This window comes from Cuculus canorus, chromosome 2 (assembly GCF_017976375.1).
Source record: "Cuculus canorus isolate bCucCan1 chromosome 2, bCucCan1.pri, whole genome shotgun sequence".
NCBI lineage: Eukaryota > Metazoa > Chordata > Aves > Cuculiformes > Cuculidae > Cuculus > Cuculus canorus.
The window spans coordinates 60,940,921-60,961,077 of NC_071402.1; the positions used below are offsets into that span (position 1 = coordinate 60,940,921).

General features: G+C 41.8%; 1 protein-coding gene across 2 annotated transcripts; it reads right to left on the minus strand.

Moving 5' to 3' along the window:
* Nucleotides 1-6,087: 6,087 nt before the first annotated feature.
* CBLN2 (cerebellin 2 precursor) lies at nt 6,088-14,711 on the minus strand. Of its 2 annotated transcripts, none has more exons than XM_054060693.1 (4): nt 14,606-14,711; nt 13,246-13,735; nt 11,062-11,181; nt 6,088-10,788 (listed from the first exon to the last, which is right to left on the minus strand). In XM_054060693.1, exons 2-4 carry the CDS (start codon nt 13,558-13,560, stop codon nt 10,591-10,593), a joined length of 633 nt encoding a protein of 210 aa, XP_053916668.1. In that variant the 5' UTR covers nt 13,561-13,735; nt 14,606-14,711; the 3' UTR covers nt 6,088-10,590. The 2 variants fall into 2 exon arrangements, 1 of the variants encoding a protein (XP_053916668.1); XR_008448871.1 differs by having other exon boundaries at nt 10,760-10,788; nt 13,246-14,077; nt 14,606-14,685.
* Nucleotides 14,712-20,157: the final 5,446 nt, after the last annotated feature.

A 20,157-nucleotide genomic window follows, 5' to 3' on the forward strand; every position in this document is an offset into this window, starting at 1 on the left:
TGAAAGGGAAAGGCTCAGGTAGAAGAAAAAGTATACTGCTTATCAAAATCTGCTTCTATCCCATGCAGGATTTTTGCATCTACGACCATAGGACACTCTCTCAGGAATAAGGAATTGATGTCTCCATTTGACGAAGTGGGGCAAAAGCATTTTCGTAAACAAGCTTGCCAGCTTAATGGAAAAAACTTTAAACAAGGGTTTTTTGAGGCATGAAGACTGAGAGAAGTGGAACAATTAGGGGGCAATGACAGTGAAAACACAATAAAGAAGGTTCTCACACATTCCTTAAGAAAACGGCACAAATGGGGACTAAGTGCCTGAACACTAACTTCTCCAGCATGAGGAAAAAAAAAAAAGAGGAATTAGAAGTTGTGAGCAGTTACAGGATAACAGAAGCATAGTGGTATAGTTCAGGTCTGGTCACTGCAATGGGTGGAATGGTTCATTAGGAAGCAGATGCTAGTGATGGGAAGAGGAGAAATTATGCAGCTTGAATGTATGTAGCTTTGCCATGAACTGGTCTACAAGCCAGCTGAGAGTTTATAGGTCAGAATCAAAGGGAGGCTAATAAGGAAACTGTTGTGATGGGTTTCTGATACAGATCACCTGATCAAGAGGCAAAATAAGATGCAGCCTTCTTTAGATGACTGAAAGAAGCCTTGCAGACAGGAAGAAGATTAAAAGTATTGATTGGGCATAGAATTAAGATACTGTCCTGGTTTCAGCTGGCATAGAGTTAATTTTCTTCCTAATAGCTGCTATAGTACTGTGTTTTGGGTTTAGGATGAGAATAATGTTGGTAACACACTGCTATTTTAGTTGTTGCTGTCCAGTGCTTACAGTAAGTCAAGGACTTTTCTGCTTTTCCTACTGCCCAGCCAACAAGGGGGCTGGTGGTACACAAAAAGCTGTGAGGGGACACAGTCAGGACAGCTGACCTAAACTGGCCAAAGGGATATTCCATACCATATGACATCATGCTGAATTTAAAACTGGGAGGAGATGACCAGAGGGTGGAGATTGCTGTCCAGGGAATGCCTGGGTGTTGATCAGTTGGTGGTAAGCAATTGCATTGTGTATCACTTGGCTTGTATATTCTTTTACCATTATATTTATTATTTTCCCTTCCTTTTCTGACCTATGAAACTGTCTTTGTCTCAACCCACAAATTTTACCTTCTTTTTCCAATTCTCTGCCCCATCCCACCTGAGAAAGGAGTGAGTGAACAGCCCTGTGGTGTTTAGCTGTCTGCCAAGTTAAACCACAACAGAAAGATAAAACTCAGCTGCAATTTAAATTGGCAAGGAATGTGAACAGCAAAAATAAAGACCTCTGTAAGTATATTGACAGAAAAACTAGTGGATCTGGTAATGAGGATATGAAAGGGATTGCAGTGTTCAAAACTTTGTTTGACAAGGTCTTTATTGATAAGGTATGCCTACTTTCCAGGTCTCTTAGCAGAATCTGGGAGACTGAGGTACTGCCTATGGTAAGCAAAGATTAGGTAAGGGTGAGTTGAGCAAATAAATTGGTTATAGGGCTGTTCATGACACCACAGGAGATACATCTGATGTCGATGAGGGAGCTGGGCCAAAGTCACCTTTCAAAAACTAGGTGACCAGAAGATGTCCCTAATGACTAGAGAACGGAAAATGTCACATCACTCTGCAAGAGCCACAAGAAAGAGGATCTGGTACGTTAGAGACTGATCAGCCTCACTTCAGTTTCCTGGAAGATTATGGAGAAAATCTGCATATGGATGTTATTCCTAGGCATATGAGTGACAAGAAGATGAATGGGAACAACCACAATGGATTTACAAAGTGAAAATCATGCCTGACCAGCCTGATAGCCCTCTCTAATGACTGGCTTGGTGGATAGAGGATGCTATTTACCTTGACTTAATCATGACTTCTGATATGGCCTCCCACTGTATCTTTGTAGTCAAGCAACAGACTGGATGCATAGACTACAAGATATATGGAAAACTGGTTGGATCAGGAGGCACAAAGGCTAATGAGTAGCAGTTTGAAATCAATTTGTCAGATGGTTACCAGACGCTTTCCTCACAGGTGAGTACCAAGGCTGCTACCATTTAATATCTTCATCAGCTAGCTGGATGACAGGGCAAAATGCACCCTCAGCAAGTCTTTGGATCAAACCAAATTTAAAGGAAGAAATAGATATACTAAGCAACAGGGCTGCTGTTCAGTGGGCCTTTGACAGACTGGGCTGATACAAAGTCATGAACTTCAACAAAGGCAAGTAGAAAGTCCCAAACCTAGGATGAAATAGCCACATGCAGCAGTATTGTCTGGAGCTGACTGGATAGAAATCAGTTTTGCAGGAGGGAAAAAAAAAAACCCAAAAACCTTAGGGTAACAAGTTGAACATCAGTCAGCAGTAAAGTCTTGCAACAATAAAAGTTTGTTGCATAGCTGGATGTATTAGCAAGAGCATAGCCAGCAAGTCAAGATCCTCTTCATTGGTGCTTGTGACCATATCTGGGGTATCTTGCCCAGTTTTGGTTTCCCAGTATAGAAAAGGCAGTGACACTGAGGTGCTAGTCCAGCAGAGTAACATCAAGATGGCAAATTGCCCAAGAGCCTATGCAGATTTTTTTAATAGATTATTAAATCAATATTACTGCGAAGTTATATATAGTGGGAACATTTTTTTTCCAGCACATATTTATTCACTATGCATACTGTTTACAAGAAAGCATATACTGGTTTGCAGTCCTTGGTTCAGCACTGGAGTATTCTTGAGATTCTGAATCTGTACTTTGCGACGTCAACTAAATGTTGCCTGAAGTTATCTTTCACCACGCCTGGCTGCCTTATGCATGGATAGAGTACAGCAGTATAGCCTATATTCAACAGATATCCTCATTATGGCTCTTTCTAAGCACCAAGCACTTTCTAAGCGTATACACTTTAAGCCTTATTTACAGTAAATCTTACAATCAGTAGTGTGGTAAGAAAGTCTGCCACTCGGGGGTTTAACATGCTAAAGTCCACTTGCAAAACAACTTTCAATCATTTAGTTCAGACATACCCTATGCATCTCTGAAAAGCATTAGTGCACAGGTAAAAGGCATGTGACAGACAAATGCCTTAAAGAGGATCTGGACATGGAGATAAATAAGCAAGGCTCTTTTACTCCTAGTAAAACTTAGATCATGCACATGCCATATAGTACATGCGGGCTCCATTCTTGTTTTCAGGAGGTAAGCTGCTTCTTAAATGAGGGGAAAAAAAATATCAAAATGTTTATCTCACCTTTTTATAACATATCTAGTAACCTGAAATGTATTAGCTACACTCTGATCTCTGACTCTTTTAGACCCTTAAAGACAGTTTTGCAACATTTGCTCAGGAATAGCTTAGATAATAGTTATATAGCGCATCATTCCATGGAATACACTGTGTAATATATATGTATTGAGGCACTGTCCTTATAAACAGTTTGGCACAATCACTAATCACACATGCATGTTTGACCTCCTCTAAATTCCATATATGTATTCATTTAATTTTGTTAATTACATCCAAGTTAGAACTCTGGAAAAAGTATTTTACATACAAATGCTTCTCACGTAGCCATAGTTCACACATGTATGTGAGCACATGTAGCCATATGATTTTGAGGTTGACGTTAGCAGCCTTTCTGTTTTCTAGGAGGGTTTCTTCCCTTCTCCCCTGATTCCTGCAGCATGATCTCTCTTTCTTACAAGGTCTTCAGGTTAAAAGATCATTCAGGTACTTGAAAATTTGGTTTCTCGCTTTTGTCCAGTGCCCTAACGTGTATGTGAGAGGGTCTACATTTTGTAATTGAGCTGTAAAAGGGGAGAATCTTAGTATCCCTGTTCATAGGGTATTTTAAATGGATTTAAGAAAACAGAGGTGCCAAGTCACTTGGTTATGCAAATCATGTTCTCTGAAAGAACAGATTGAATGGAATTAAAACTTTTACCAAAAAATCACTGATTTGTGTACAGACCAATTCCTCAATTTTCTTTGGTTTTAATTTACTTATATTTCTAATTTCTCTTAACTAGACCAGGTTCTCCTTCCTGAGTTCTGGTTGCAGAACTAAGGGACAAGATAATTTGTCAGCAGGGGACTAACGCTGTCATTGTTTTGCATGAAAAAGTTCTCACGCAGTTATGAATGAGAAGCTGAATGGAAAAGCATTATTTTATAGAACACTTAAAATATTCAATATTAGGAGTCTTTTAATATGAATGAAAGGGTAAGAGAGGGCAGGAGAAGAGAAAACAAAGCATCTTACAGAGGCATGCACAGTGGGAATATCCTTTTCTTGGGGGGAATAGTTTTAGCCACATAGTATAAGAAAACAGTAGAAACCATAGCAAAGAAGAAGAAAAATGGATGTTTTCCCTACCCAGGTGAAATAATTAGGGAAGACAGGTTTTATTAGACAGTCAGGGTTAAGGGACAGTTATATCTAGAGAGATTATACTATCTAATGAAAACACAACTCTCCAGAAAACTTAGGATAGGGAAGAAACCAGCTATTAAGAATCCAGCTGTCCATTTAAACTCCATCCTAAACCACTCCCAAGTCACACTATTATGAACTGGGCTGAGAAAATTCTGCTGTTGGTAACAAGATATGCTTTATGGGAACTTGAAAGATTTTCTTAAAAGTAATTTCTTACATATTTTCTCTGGCACAAAAACCTGTAGGAGCAGCATAAGTTCTGTGCTAGGTTATTTCTCCAAGTGAACAAATACAAAAGTTAGAAAACCCTTTATCCGCTGAGGTCATTGTGTTCTTAGCTCTGATATGTGACAATGCGATGCCTTTCTATACAGAATACAGTTACACCACCAAAATCGAGTCAGCATACAAAGATCAATTTTGCTGAACAACTAAATATAGCGATATATTTTCTCTTTCACAGTTTTCCCATTCAGTGTCAACAGAAGAATAAACTGAACCTCCACTATGAGATATCTCTCTGACTGATATTTTGAAGAAATTCCCATACAGTACTAGAAAACAACAAAAGTATTCTATTAATATATGTATGCTTCACTTTACCCTAGTATTAACTAAACTGTGGCAGCTCTCAGCGCTGAAATGTATACTGCCATTTGCTATTGCTTGTGTGCTTTTGGATGCAAGCAAAGATAAACAAGTTTAGGATTAGAATGACAATAAATAAAGTAACAATTAACTTGTTGGGATAATGCTATGGAGAAAAGAAGGACAAAGTACACAAAAAAATCAGCTCTCTGTCCACCCATTCCTAGCTAAAAATATGTTTTGCTTGTATATGTACATATTTATACATGTATGAACATGTGTGTATATTCACACACAAAAATAGAAGCATTTCAAAGTAGTGGTTTCAATTAATTGAAATATATTAGGTGTAAAGAAATGATGTAACTACTAATTGATGAATTTATGTTTCCGTTGAGTCATTATATCAATACTTTGAGCAAGAGTCTTAATACAGCTGATCTCAATAATTTAAATTCTTTTTTAGATTCCCATAGTAAAAATAACACTTCACTTTAGAACAGAAGTAGTATCAGTCAGTAACACTAGTTTAAAAACTTAAGTTTAGTATTTCCTGAGTTTTTGTCAATATGATCTGAATTTCTGTTGATACATATGTTTGGGGTTTTTTAACGCAGAATTCATAGTGTTAGTCATTACTTGCTTCTAATTGTCTTGCTAGGACATTATTTATATTCTTCATGGTACGCGATCTGCAGAGACTATGCAAGTTAGGCACCTTTATTTTGCTGATGAATATCAGAGGGGATTCACAGAGTACTTTAATGTATATTACCTAGGAAGAATGGAATGTTACTTATACTTTGTATGTGAAGTGTATTTCCATTACTATATTCAAATAGTATGAAATGCTATTAGTGATCTTGAAATTTTATTGCTAATGGCTAATAAGAGAAAAAAAAATCATGATCATGTTTGATAACATTGTAAACATACTGTTTTGAGAACAGTTTCCAAACGTTCAAATTAAATTTGTAGGATTTTTATTACATTATCAGAATTATGATTAGTGTTGAAATATATTTAAAATGAAAAATTATTATTAACTAAGGGTTTGCACTGATTATCGTCACTGATTTTTAAAGTAAATGTAATAGTAGATCACAATCAAAATCCAAATGCTACAATTCAGGCCAAATACTATTGATGTTTTTCATAAGCTCCTCTATAGAGTCATAGGCTTTACTCAAGCAAGTAAAACAAACAGGATTAGCCTCTTAATTGAAATGACAATATATTCATTTTGCTGTGGAACGCTCAAATTTTGCTGGTGCTTTATTATATAAAAAGCTGATCAAAATGTCTGTCTATCATCTGCCCGGACACCTTGTCTGTCTAACTACAGTCATGATGGATATCAATAATTCTTGGATATCAATAATTCTCAGAAGCTCATAAGCTATTAATGTTATCTTGTTAACAGGTGGCCAGGAATCAAAGTTCTGTTTTAAGCATCCTGGCAGATGAAGACAAGTCAAATAAAAGAATATGTCCCATTAAGAAAATGGGTATTTTACAATGAATGATTATTATTTACCACCACGATTAAACACAGGCATGGCTCATCTCATCAAATGTGATCCTGGAACAATTGTTCAGGGAAGTGTGTAGTTCCAAATCTAAAAACTGCATTGCCTCAAAGACATTCCTTGGTCTCTCAACAATAAATAAAAACAGATAAATCTATTGGTTTTCTTTAGTTAGGTATAACTGTTTAATGGACTTTAGCTTGCAAGTCATTATCCATGAAAATTATGAAGTATATGAACAACGCAGATTGTGTGCTTGTTATCACTAGAAAATTATCCTTGGTTGAAGCAGACTATTAACTATAATAGCTATTTTTAAACAACGCTGCCTGTGACCTTGGTTATTCCAGAAATGAATGCCACATTACAAGGGCATGAAACCACTTTCAGTTATTTCTGAACAACTCCATCACTAAACAAACCCTTTCAGCTTACCTTCTACTTTGACAAATTGTCTGAGATAGGAATTCCGTCAACAAAAAACAAAATGTTTTTTAAAAGTTAAAAAAGTCACAGCCAACAAACGCTATGTAACTTCTAAACAACTCCGTAGTTTTGTGTCTCCATCTCTCTCATCCTCCCACACAAAATAAACAGATCCAGTTTGCAAGATGCTGACCAGTAATGAGAGACACAGCATATCCATCATACCTACTGGCTCAGGAGGAGGTAAGAGCACACAGGTTTTTACAAGACCATGTTCAAACAATGGATATAAAATTCAGAGAAATCTAAAGAAAGGCAACAAAGTGTATGATAAATATTTATCATTCCTAATATAGGTCCTGGTTTCTACCAAGCCAGAAGTACACGGAAGAAACCCTAGAGCAGTGGTTCCCAAAGACACTCAGGTGTACCTTGTTCCCTGGAAGGGAAACAGTCAAACAGACAGTGTTTTCATATGAATATCATACAATTGTATTACACAGCAGCTTGTGAGAAAGTTTGAAAGTTGTTGGAAGTAATATTGTTATTATCTCCACAGGAACCAGAGCCGTTATTGTGCCATTGGCCTGTTCCACTGCTATATTTGTTTTACACTTAGTAACTCTCACGGTGTCCCTCAACACTACACTTGCACTAACTCTGTTACCAAATCCATTTGTTTCTATAAATTACTTTAGATAAGCCTACTCTTAATGTGCTAGGAGGCTCCTTTGAGCGCTCTCACATAACATTTCTTGTTGCATTCTTCAGTGCTGCTGTTGTACATTTTCTGCCTCTAACATAAAATATATAATGACATCCACATCTTACATGTGTATCAAAATGTCTACAGTTTCCAATGACAAGTAAATTGCACCTTCTCAAACTCAGATACGAAATGAAGTAAAAGGAGAAAGGGAAAAATTTTACAAATATCAAAAGTTTACAGAAAAACAATAGCACCATGATTGTAATTGGTGTCCAACAAGAATTTACTGGCCATTTTCCATTTAATTAAACTGTTTATATAATAGTTCTAACTCTATAGCTTAAGATTAAGGACACAAGTAGAAGTGAGAGAGAGACAGTATATTAGAGATTTTTAAATTCAGAAGATTGGTTATCATATACACATATTTAGTTTTATAAAATAAGCACAATCAAAATTACTGAACTTAAAATACTTTAAGTGGGATATTCAGATTTTGCAGCTCCCGTAGCCTAAGAAACTTCCAAGAATATGTCCAAGGAAAACCCTGTCATTGGCCTCATTTGGGTTAGGTGAGAGCCAGAAATATTACGACACTGCCTTATTCAAGACAGACGAACTGCAATAAATCGGACAACTGAAAGTGATTTTGGTAGGCAGAATTTCAAAATAAGACTGAGAAAATGTAATAGAAACTGAAAACCTGGGAACCTGAATCCACCTGGGGGTCTATTTTCTTGAGAGACTTCATCAATTTTAAACACAAAAAAATAGATTTAAAAGTAGTTTTACAACATCTACCGTTAAGACAACTGGTCTCCTAACTACTTTAGTATTTTAATTAAAAAGGGTTTCTGATGACTAAGATTTCATTTCATATATTTAAACATAGCCCTGTGATATTTTGCTACTAGAAACACTGCAGTCATACCAATGCACAAGGGGAAACAAGAAAACGCAACCCATTAAAAAACAAACCTGAAACTCATTAGTTCCGTAAGCAGCAAATTGAAACGCCAATGCAAAAAAAGCATCAATGGTGAAAATACACCTGCTCATATTTTAGTCATCTAAGGTTTCATAAGCAACACAGATAAGGGTTTTTTTAAAGAATATATGACTTTAATTGACTTTGTCCCTTTAATGATAAATTTACAATGAAAATGACATGTCCACCATAATTTGAAATACAGCATAGCTACCACCGATTTGCTGCAAATGCCTTTGCATTATATTTGTTTGTGGCAGAGAAATTTGACAAAAATAAATTCTTATACACACCCACACTCGTGGGATTAATATCAAGACTAAATATTTAAAGACAAATAAATTAAGATAAATATAATATAAAGTAATACAAACATTCCTCCTGGATCTTCTCAAGCAAGATTTTCCTCAGCAAACTAATACACCAACCTTTAAAAAAAAAAACCCAAAACAGTGAAGAAACAAGATCTATTTATTTAGAATGAGGCAAACAGATGCAATTGATATTGCCCTGATATTTTACCTCTTGTTGATTGGGGTAATAACTTTTCCTAACCTCCAATACCAACATCAGTCTACTCCCAGCACTCTGAGGCTATTTGTATAAGGAGAGCACACACAGATAATGAATGCACGGCACCTGTGCAACTTCAGGTGCATTTGCTGACCCTCTCCCAAAGGCTGCCAAAGATGCTAGTGGCAACTCCTCCAATACTTGCCATGGACAGGTCAAGTGGAGATGGTTTTATTTAATGTGGAAGAGGAAGAGTTTGCTCTGCCAACTCTCCATGCTCCCACAATATGTACTAAAGCATTAGTGGACAAATACATCAAATAAATATCAGATAAAAGCATCCAAAATATGCTCAATAATGTAAAGAAAGGATATATTTTAGGGTATGGTCAGAGAAGATATTCAAAGCCTCCACTGTTGCTTCTAGAAATGTCAGGACAATTCAGAAATGTCAGTTCCTTTACTGGTTTCCAGATTGTAACTGAAGGATCATGTAGCTCTCTCGCTCTTTCTCTCTCTTTCTCTCTCTCTAAATAGGTCTATAAAGATCAGCTGGAAAGTGCAGACAGAATTGTTCACTGGTTAGCTTTACTTAGAGCTACAGGGTATATATGTGCTTTGTTTTGTCTTATTGATCAATCTAGCTTACATTTTTAGCGCACACAAACAAAAATCAGGAAGAAGTCGATGAAAAACACGAACAACACAAAACAAATAAGGTTCCAATCGTGCAAATTTTGCTTCACTGGATAAAGCACTTCTTGACACAGTAATGTCCAGAATCCCCCTCCCCCAGAAAAATACAGGACTGAGACTGAAGCCATTCTTTTTTTTTTCCTTTTTTTTTTTCTCTTTTTTTTTTTTTTCTTTTTTCCTTAAGGCTATACAACACAAAGAAATAAAGCATGGAAAGAACACTTCATTGGGCTGAACACTTCATTCTTCTGGCTCTGGAGAGAGCCTTTGACAAAGAGATTGTGTGGTCCAAGTTATCTGTCTCATTGGGACAACAACAAGAGGGAAAAAAAAAGAGGAAAAAATGAGAGAGAGGAAAAAATAAAAAAAGAAGAAAGTCAATGATCCCAACAATAAAATCCAAAATTGACTTTACAATCACAGGTACAAATTGCTCAGGTCGATCATTTCATTTCTCCTAAAGATCACTGTCGTCTAAAACTAATTAGAGGCGCAGGTTCCCGAAGAATTGTCAATATTCAAAGCAAATGTTGGAGTTTCGAACGTCATCATTCTTCTACTGTGACAGTCTGACGGGGTGACTGGAAATATTGTCATGTGCTGCCAAGTTCAGGGTGTTGTTAACGACTGAATCCTTGCTCGGCTCATGGATCTGTCTCCTATGTGGCCTTCTTTTATAGTGGAAAGACTAAGAAGCCGGAAAAGGTTGAGTATTTCCACCCTCCCATGAGGTTACCCCTTTCCAGTTTGAGATGCACTTTGTCTTCTCTTTCCATGTGGAGCAAGACCCCATTACTGGCTGCTTCTCTGGTGACGTCCTGATCCCCTGCAAAAGCTGAAATCACTGGGTAGCCATTTTGCATTAAACTTACCTAAAAAGTGCAAAGAGAGAGAATCTTAAGTTTTCTTGATACTCTCAATGGCTAGTTTGCCCTATGCACATCGCTAAACCTTCGTGCAGGTTAGAAACAGAGTTGAATTAAGCTAAGGCAATGCGTGATTTCTGTCATGCATACAGAGTCTTAAACTAAGATAACCTAGAGACTCATTCTTCAACTGCTTGTTTTGTAAATGACAACTTAGTGTCTAGAAATGAGCATCTGAAAGAAAAGGAAAGGTACCATCTTCTTTAGATCAAAACCCACCTGTATGGTTTGTCTGTTATAGACCTTGACCACGTGGAAACTGAAACTATATATCCCTTTTCTTGGTGCTACAAATATACTGGAAGCAAGGTCAAAATGGTTGCCAATATTAACTAATACCTGGAAGATAAACAAACAAACAAACAAAAAAAAAGAAAAAGAGAGAAAGAAAAAGAGAGAGAAATCAGACCCCACCTTAGGAAAAGCAACAGTGAAAATCTAACATAAGCTTCACGACTGATATAAAGCCCAGTCACAATGGCATTTGCAGCACAATTAAGTGCACTGCAGGGAAAAGGAGCCAAGTTACCGAGGCATTTAAAAAGCATGGTAGTTCATAAAACGATTTAGTTACGCAAAGATGATCTCCAAAGCCTGTTAGATGAAGTGCAGATGTTCACACTGCACTCTCAAGAAAGCGAAGGTGGCAGAAGCGGGGGGCAGTGGGGGGAGGAAAAGAGGGAGGGGAAAGAAATGAGGAAAAAAAACCCCTGAAACTTATCAACTCACGATGCAAAAGCATAGTTTTTAGCTACCGCTACAGAAACCAGACCTGCTCTCGAGTTTAATAGGGTATGGAACTAAAATCGCACTGGGATATCTTTCAGCAGAGAAAAGCAAGAGAGCACAGAGGATGCTCAGCACCAGCTGCATCTGCCAGCTCATGCCTCCGTGTCCCTCTGGAGGGCTGGCCCGCACCCTCTTTGGGCGGCTGAGCTATGTCTTCGCCTACCCGACAACAATCTTAATTTGTCTCATATTTAAATGGCTCTGGGAAAAACAAACAAACAAACAAACAGAGACGAAGTGTTAAGCCCTCCACCAGATGTGCAAAGACACTCGGAAGCGGCTGCCGCATCTTATTCCCCGCAGAGGGAATCCGTCTCCGTCTTATTCGTTCGCTCCCCTTCCAGGGTCCAACAGTGGGCAGCCCGATTTGACTGAAAAGTAACGAGGGGAGCAAAAAATACGGGCCCGTGGCACTGCCAGCCGGGCAGCGGGTGAGCCTGAGCCCGCTGCCACCCCCGCCTGCCCCCGCGGCGCCCCGGCGCGGTACAGCCTCTCTTCTAATGAATAAAAACACGAAAGAGAAGAAAACAAACCCTCCAAATCCCCACCTTTTCTTCCTAAATAGCCAAACTATACTGTTTCAAAGAAAGGAGACAAAGAAAAAAAAAATAATTAATCCGGAGCACCAAGGGAGGAACCTCTTCAAATTCATGAGAACTGAGCATTGCAGGGTAAAGCGTCCAAAACACTATATATGAAGCAAGCTCTTTTTTTTTTCTCTCTACCGATTTGACTTTATAAGATCTTGTATGCAAGGAATAGCTGTACGAACTCATTAGGAGGGACAGGTAGACGAATGACAGGTGGATGGAGATGAAAAAAAAAACCCAGAGAAGACAAGTTTGCGTGTGCTAATTTTGGCTGACTCTGCAATACTGCTTCAGGAGTAGAGGTGGCAGAAAAAAAAAGTAAATTTAATGGATAGGGCATGGGGTCTGGAAGGCAAGCAGCGCGAAGGGGAAGGGGCAGGACGACCAGGCAGGGCTGCCCGCTGCTCTGCCCAGCGGATGCCGTTCAGGATAAAAACATTCCGCTATATCCCACCGGGGACATCGCTCGCCTCGTTTGATAACGCGGGGAACACCCTCTTCTTCCTCAGCCATCCCACCCCCTGAGACATGCTGTAATACTGCCAAACGCGCTCGGAACAAGCAGATCCGGAGACTCCCCATCGGTAAATCCTCGTCCTCCCCTTGCCCTGAAAATGAGTATTTCCGACGGAGTACAGAGGAGCGGGTGCTCAATCTTTCACCTACGGGTCTCCCCTGCCTGCCCGGGACAATCCCCGGCTGCGAGGCGCCCCCCAAAGCGTCCGAGACTCTCAGGTTAAAGCGCTCTCCCTACTCGCCATGGGACGGGGCAAGAAGTCAGCGTCCATCCTTCCCACCCCACCAGCACTCCACAAAAGAACTGGAAGAACCTGAAAGAACTTCCCAAACTCCTTCTGGGGAGTTCGGTCGTAAAATCGCTATTGAGCGGGTGGCTCGGGATTAAAAGACAGAAGCGGAGTACGAGGAAAATGAGTCACGGGGGGGACACAGGGATGGGGATGCTCGCGCAGGGAAGCGAGGGATCGGCGTGGGGGCAGCAAAAGCAAAGCAGGCGGCGGCTGACCTGGTCGAAGTAGATGGTCATGGTGCGGTTGCTCATCTCGGAGGGCTCGTGGTTGGTGCTGCGGGTGGCCGAGAAGGCCACCTTGGCGCTGCCCGAGCGCACCGAGATCCCCAGGGAGGAGGTGATCGCGCCGTCGGCCGAGGGGCTGGAGTCGCAGACCACCAGGCACTTCCCCTCCAGGACGATGGGCTCCGTGTCGTTCTGCGCCCGCACGGGGCACCCGGCGGGCAGCAGCAGCAGCAGCAGCGGCAGCGCCGCCGCCAGGCAGCAGCAGCAGCCGCCCGCCGGCAGCGCCCCCCGCCGCCGCCACCCCATGCCCAGCGCCTGCTGCCGCCGCTCCGCCTCGCCCTGCGGCCAGCGCTCTGCGGGACGGCGCCCGGGCAGCGGCGGGCGGCGCCGCGCCTTCCTCCCCTTCTCCGCCTCCTCCTCTCTTCCTCCTCTTCCTCCTCCTCCTCCGCGAAGGAGCCTCTTCAGAGTGCGGGCGGCGAGCCTGGCGGGGGCAAAGCGGAGCGAGCGTCGAGCCGCCGCGGGGTCCCCGCCCCGGGCAGCCCAGGCGGCACAAGGCTGGGAGAGACCCGGCGCCTCCTCGCGTCTCGTCTTTCTCCCGTCCCCCAACAGCGGGGGGTCCCGCAGCCCCAGCCATACTTCGAGGAGGGGGGCAGCGCGGCAGATTTCGTCCCTGAACCCGCGGCGGAGCACCCGTGGGCGCCTCGGACAGTCCCTTTCCCACGCTATAGCCGACGGCGGCTCCAAAAGCCGGCTAGTTCCCACGGACCCGCCTTTTACTACATACAGGAGCCGCGTTTATGCCGGTCTCCTAACGCTCCAGCCGCTCCGAAAAAAAAAAAAAAAAAAAAAAAGAAAAAAAAAGATTTTATTAGCGTTATTATTGTCGTTGGCAATGACCCCTCTCCCCCTCGCTGGAGCCGCCCCGCTATTCCTGTTACTCTGGGAGCCGCCGCCGCCCTCCTCTCCGCCCGGGGGCTGCTGCGCTCGGGGAACCGGCTTCTGTTTCCCAACACTTCGCCCCCCAGGCCACGCTACTCCCGCTGCTGCCGATCCCCGTTGTTCCTTAAACTCTCGGGAGGGGAGCGGCCGGCGGAGATATCCCCCGGCTCTCAGCCCGGCATGCACGTACATCGCAGGAGGCGAAACCTCACCCGGCATCTCCCCGGGAAGTTGCATCTCAGTTTCCCCCGCTCACCACAACAAGCCGAGACCTCGCTGCTGGGAGATCCCGTCTACGCTTCCCCCGAGGCATCGCTCCCCTTTCCCTTAACACCGTATCTTATTATCGCTATCATTTCAAATCGTATTTTGCAAAAGGAGCGGCTGGCGGGGAGCGGAACGGCCTTTTTACCTGGGAGGTCCATGACGGGAGAGGAGGGCTGGCTAGGTAGCTCGTCCGTGAACTTGTATTGCTTAGAGAAAATGAGCCGAGATTGCGCTGGCAGAAAGAAAAGGAAACAGGAGTCGCCTCTTTCTCTCCCGCCCATTGCCAATAATCCCCCCCCACCGCAACCGCTACCACCACCACCCCGCTTCCTCCCCCCTCCCCTCTCTCTCTCGCTCACACACACACACACACACAAACACTCGCACCGGCAGGGGTTCGGTCTCCGGGAGAGGAGCCGAGCCTGGACCCGGCACCTCGGCACCCGCACCGCGGGGCTCCACCCGGGACAGGCTCCCCGGGAGCCCCGCACGGTGCCACGGGCGGCGGGGATCAGCCCAACCCCTTCTTTTATTTCTACTTCGACACGTCGGGCTCAGCCGCCCCTGTACGAACGCGCCACCGGCACCTTAGCGTTTACGGGGCCAGAGCTGCAGCCGAACCGTGCGGTTATCACGGACTGGAAGCTACTTGGAATTAACAGACTTTAATCACCATCATCATAATATTAATAACTAAAAAGGATACGTTTGCGCCGCTGAAGGCTGCGCACCGCACACTGAAAGGTCCTATTCCCGTGCCCGCACCCCCTCTCGCCAGCGCTCGGCGGCGGCTCCCCGCTGTAGTAAACTGTTTCTTTCCCGAGGCGGCTCCTTTCCCAGCCCCGCACCTGCTCCTGGACCTGTTCCCAGCCCCGCACCTGATGCCAGCCCCGCTCCCAGCCCCGTACCTGCTCCTGGACCCTCTCCCAGCCCCCGCACCTGCTCTCCGCCCCGCTCCCCAACCCGCTCCCGGCCCGGGACCCGCTCCCCGCTCCCCGCTCCGCACCAGGGCTCCGCCCGGGGCTCGGCGCCAAGGACGGGCGTGGGGCGCCACCTGGCGGCGGCGCGGGGCGGCACGCCCTCGTCGGGGCGGGCCGGGCTGGGCAGCGGCGCCCCCGGGGGTGGCAGGGAGGGAGGCAGGGACGGTCGCTCCGCGGCGAGGGAAAATCCCAACGGGCAGAGCGTGAGGTCGAGGAACTCAGTGAGTGCCTCCCCTCGCCGCCTGCAGGGCTCGGGGACTCCGCTCAGGGGTCTCTTCTGCCTTGCGGAGCGGTGATGATGATGCTCGTCACAGTCTTGGTTATCACCAGATATTTGCCGGCTGAAAATGTTTTGTGCCTCTCAGCTCCTGCGGAGAGGTTAGCGGCAATGCGAAGGAGGGGGAGGCAGAGCCCTGGCAATCATGTTTTGTGAAAAAAAAAACCCAAACATTGCATTTCCCAGCGTTTCTCTCTGTTGCAGATTGCTTTTCTTTCTGGTCGCATATGGCATTTTCCTTGGTATCCTGATACTCAGACTTGAGCAACTGAAAGGGACGTGTTAGAAAACCGAATGTAAATCTAAATGGTAGCTCTTGGTATGAAGATAAATTTGCAGGTGTTGCTCAATAGTCTAAAATTATGATCTCGGCTATGAATGAGCACTCCTCTGTTTCAATCTTCTGCTGTAAGCACAAGTAAGGAATCCCTGCGGGTGTCTGCTTGATGATTTGCACCGAGAAATTAATCATGTCCTGAAATCGTAGCTAAGCAGTGTGCAGGGAATTCCTAACCTATAGCTTCCTATTTCAAATGAGAATTTTATACTAAGCCTGAAATACTTGTGTTTAATGGCCTTTTTTTCTGAGTTCAAGCATGGAGGGATGAAAGTAGAAAGCTGAAAAGTATCATGCATTAAAACTATCGGGAATCAGACCAGGAACCAGTCTGTGGCTGTAAGACAGCACCTATTCTGCCTGACAGTGAAAAGAAGCATAGAAATTCCTCTAGAAGACATGAACACTCAGTCTTGCATGCGTCTGGTACACCGGAGCGCTGCTATTACTTCTCTTTAGATCAGACTACTCATTGATTATGACTCTGTTGTATAAACAAGGAATGAAAGCAGAGCCAAAATGTTTGTTCCTTGTTTTATATGACTTACAACATTAGTCCTGGTAGTGAGAGAATGATGGCATGTCATGACTTCTGCCTGCTACTTTCTGGAAAGATGAGCATAAGAACTAAAGGGAACTGAAAAGCCCTTAAATCCAATGCGCATCCACAGAAAACCAGATGAAATCTTGCCTCGTTTAATACAAGGAATGAATCCTATATGTACAGAAACCTTCTCCTTACAGAGCTAACTAGCAAAGGAACTACAAGTACAAAATAGCACAGCATGAGTGCAAAAGGGGAATAAGAAAATAAGAATGTTTAATAAAATACTTACCTGAAATTTACAGGTTTTGGGTTTTGTTTTTTTTTTTTTTAGAAAACAGTTTCATGTGTTACTCCTAATTAAATACTATCCTTATTGGGATAAACCTGCAGCCTTTGTGGAGTTATGACAGAATTATTTCTGTGTCTTTCCTTTCTTTTTGTGTGGCAAGGCTGAAAATACAGATTCTGAAATTATTAACCTAGGGAAATGCTGTTCACTCATCTATAAAGTGACTTCAGAAAGTTTTAGCTTCTAAAGTAAATAAGCAGATAAGGTATTTGTAGTCATCTTTCTTGAGCTCAAGGAATTTGTTGTAGTTTGAAAAGAGTAGTGTGCAGTCAAGGTCGTGCCATTTTTTACTTTGCCAAGACTGTTAGGAATGCAAACATTTCTACCAGGAACATGTTGAACTTAATGGTTTGGGAGTTCTACAAGAAATAAAACTGCTTATTTCTTTGGAGCCTTCCCTAAGCTAGTACTCACCTTGAACTCATTTAAGCCAACAACTTCAAGGGGAAAAGCTTTTTGTCTCATCTACTAAATCAAGTTATCAAAAGAAAGGTATTTTGGTCAGCATCTCCCAAGTGTTTACCATACATTATTTACATTAATGCCTAAAAAAATAGGACACAACTTTCCAAAAGAAAATACTTAACACATCTATTCTAGAAATTATTTCACAGATAGTTTCCCGTATTATCTGGATGTTAAATATATGAATGAAGAGAAAAAAGACATGTTCATTTGATGTGAAACATACTTTTGACTGCCCCTAATACTAGGACAAGTTTGTGACAGGGATGTAGAAGCACTTCCATGATCAGCCAAGGTGCAGGAGATTGAGTCCTCATTTATTTAATAGGCTACCATTGAAATCACTAGACATAGTCTTCAGGGATTACATGGCCATTAAAAACAAGTTTAGGATTTAATAACTATTTTTTTTTCTTTACAAGCATATCTTTGAAATTTAACCTGCTGGCAAAGGAAGCCTAGTCTTCTATACTTATGGAGAGTGATGATGTCCATATTAACTACAAGCTGCGGTTAAATCAGCTGAGGTATATCCACTCTATGTTTGAGGAGCCCATGTTAAATTCAACCATCAGTGTAACTAGAAGAACGCTTTCTAAATCCAAATTATTAGTTCATTCTCTATCCTATTAGGGCACCAGGATGGATTATCTCAGAGCTACAATCTATGGCAAATAATATATAACTCTCTGTTGGTACATTCTCAAGTATATATGATGCAGAAAAAAAAAAAAGCCTAATAAATTAGAGTTCATTCAGAGACGTACTTAAATTTCTTTTCTAGCTTCTGAGTCTTAATGCTTCACACATCAACCAAGGCAGTTTTATTTTCGCCCGCAAAGGAAGATTCATCATGAGTTTTTCTGAGGTCTCAGTTCGCAATTGCATAGGGATTCCCTTCATAGGAAGGTCAGGACAACAGAGGGAAGATTTTCTATGACACATCTTCATATGGAGTGTCATGTCTGATATAATTTCAGAAATATTTATGTATGATTTTTACACCATGAAAGAAACATGATATTAATCAAGAACATTTATTTGTTCTTGGAAAAATATCGGAACAATCAAAAACAGCAGTCTGTTTGGAACATAAAACTTCATTTTCTTCCATAAAATACCATCAATTTCTGATGATTTATTAAATAAATAGCAAAAGCATGCTATAACAAAAAAAGAAAACATTGGTATCATTTTTAATTATGGTAATATAATTCATTACAAAGCTCTGATTTTATACGTTTAATATCAGATTGGATCTCTGAGTGCTGCATCTTCATGTTCACAGTTATTTGGGTAATACTGCTTTTCTTCAGATGTGCAAACACTGAAACGCTGTCAAAGCTTGACTGCGATACAATTTTTGTGTGACAATTATTTTATTAAAATATTGTTAATAAATACTATCTTGTGCACCTCATAGAGATGAAATGGAGATGAAATACTGCACAACTTTATAGTGGTACCAGAGCTCTTACATATGGTTGTACAGTGATGTTTAAATGCACTCTTGTAAGACAAGTTTGTAATGCCACTGCCTTTACATACTCTACCAGACACATTTGAGAAATGGCCCCTGCAGTGAAATGGCTAGCGCTTGGCAACATGCTGTTGTACTCTTTAAACTCTCTCATTTAATGGAATTTCAGCTCCAGTAGGAGAGGGAATTAATTTTTGAAATTAAAGTTATTTTGTAGTGCCTTTTTTTCTAATATCATGTTCTGACCGTATCGCCCGCCTCTGTGGTGATATTTTCGAGCCATTCAGGTTTGCTTGGGAGAATTTAGAGATAAAGATGTCATATCATTTAGGAAAAAAAAGGTGCAGAGACTTGTTTTTTCTAAACATGTATTTATCAGAAACGTTCACATAATGTGCATGTGGTCTCATACGTGGTCTGTGTTCAACACACCCAGTTTCCAAGTTTAATGTGTCATCAAGAACAAACTCTGTTCTACAATGATGTTAGGCAGCTCTGCTATTCTCTCAGTTCCTTCTTCAGAAAATAACAGCTTTTAACTAGATAAATGATGACAGCAACCAGTGTGCCTTCCAAAGACTGAACATTTTTTGGGTAAAAAGAAAAGGCACTTGGGAGGAATGTTTACCACAATACCAGCCAGGCATGGCACTTGGCCAGTACGAATATTTCTTTCTTTTATACGTAACACTCAGCATTGCTTGTGTGCCTAAGTTTGGGGTATGCACTTTCCACTCATACAAACTCGCAACTTGATCTTTTAAATAAGGAAAGCATATTTTTAAAATGTAACTGCTAGCTAACAGAATTAAAGAATTCATTTATTCTCTTGCACCTGCAAAGGTGTGTGTGTCCATCTAATATGCCCCCTCTGAACCTCCCAAATGAATTCAGAGACTGAAGACTTTAAATGAGATTTCTAATCAAAAAGTTGCTTTAAACAGCATGTTCACAAGTTTCCTTTCAGGAGTTCCCTTCAGGATCATGGTCAATATATATGATGTTCTTTGAAGTGCATATATATATATAAAATATCTTATAGATGTTGCGTATAGTAATGTATAGATACACGTTACATAAATATTAGATACTATAGCTATGTATTAGGTACATCTAGATACTATGTGTTAGTTCCCTATAGGAGTTGGATAAGCTGGTGATTTTAGGCTGTATGTTTTGCATTGACTTCCTTGCTACAGGTAAGATGTTGCTATGCAGTATCACACAAATGCAAAATTTGAAACTAGACAAGGATTGGTTAT

Bases quoted from the DNA above. Each gene is read 5' to 3' on its own strand.
- CBLN2 (XM_054060693.1), bottom strand. From the start codon at position 13,560: ATGGGGTGGCGGCGGCGGGGGGCGCTGCCGGCGGGCGGCTGCTGCTGC. The intron at 11,182-13,245 runs GTCAGCCGCCGC...TTTATCTTCCAG, and splicing joins TGACCATCTACTTCGACCAG to GTATTAGTTAATATTGGCAA. The intron at 10,789-11,061 runs GTGGGTTTTGAT...TGCACTTTTTAG, and splicing joins ATAACAGACAAACCATACAG to GTAAGTTTAATGCAAAATGG.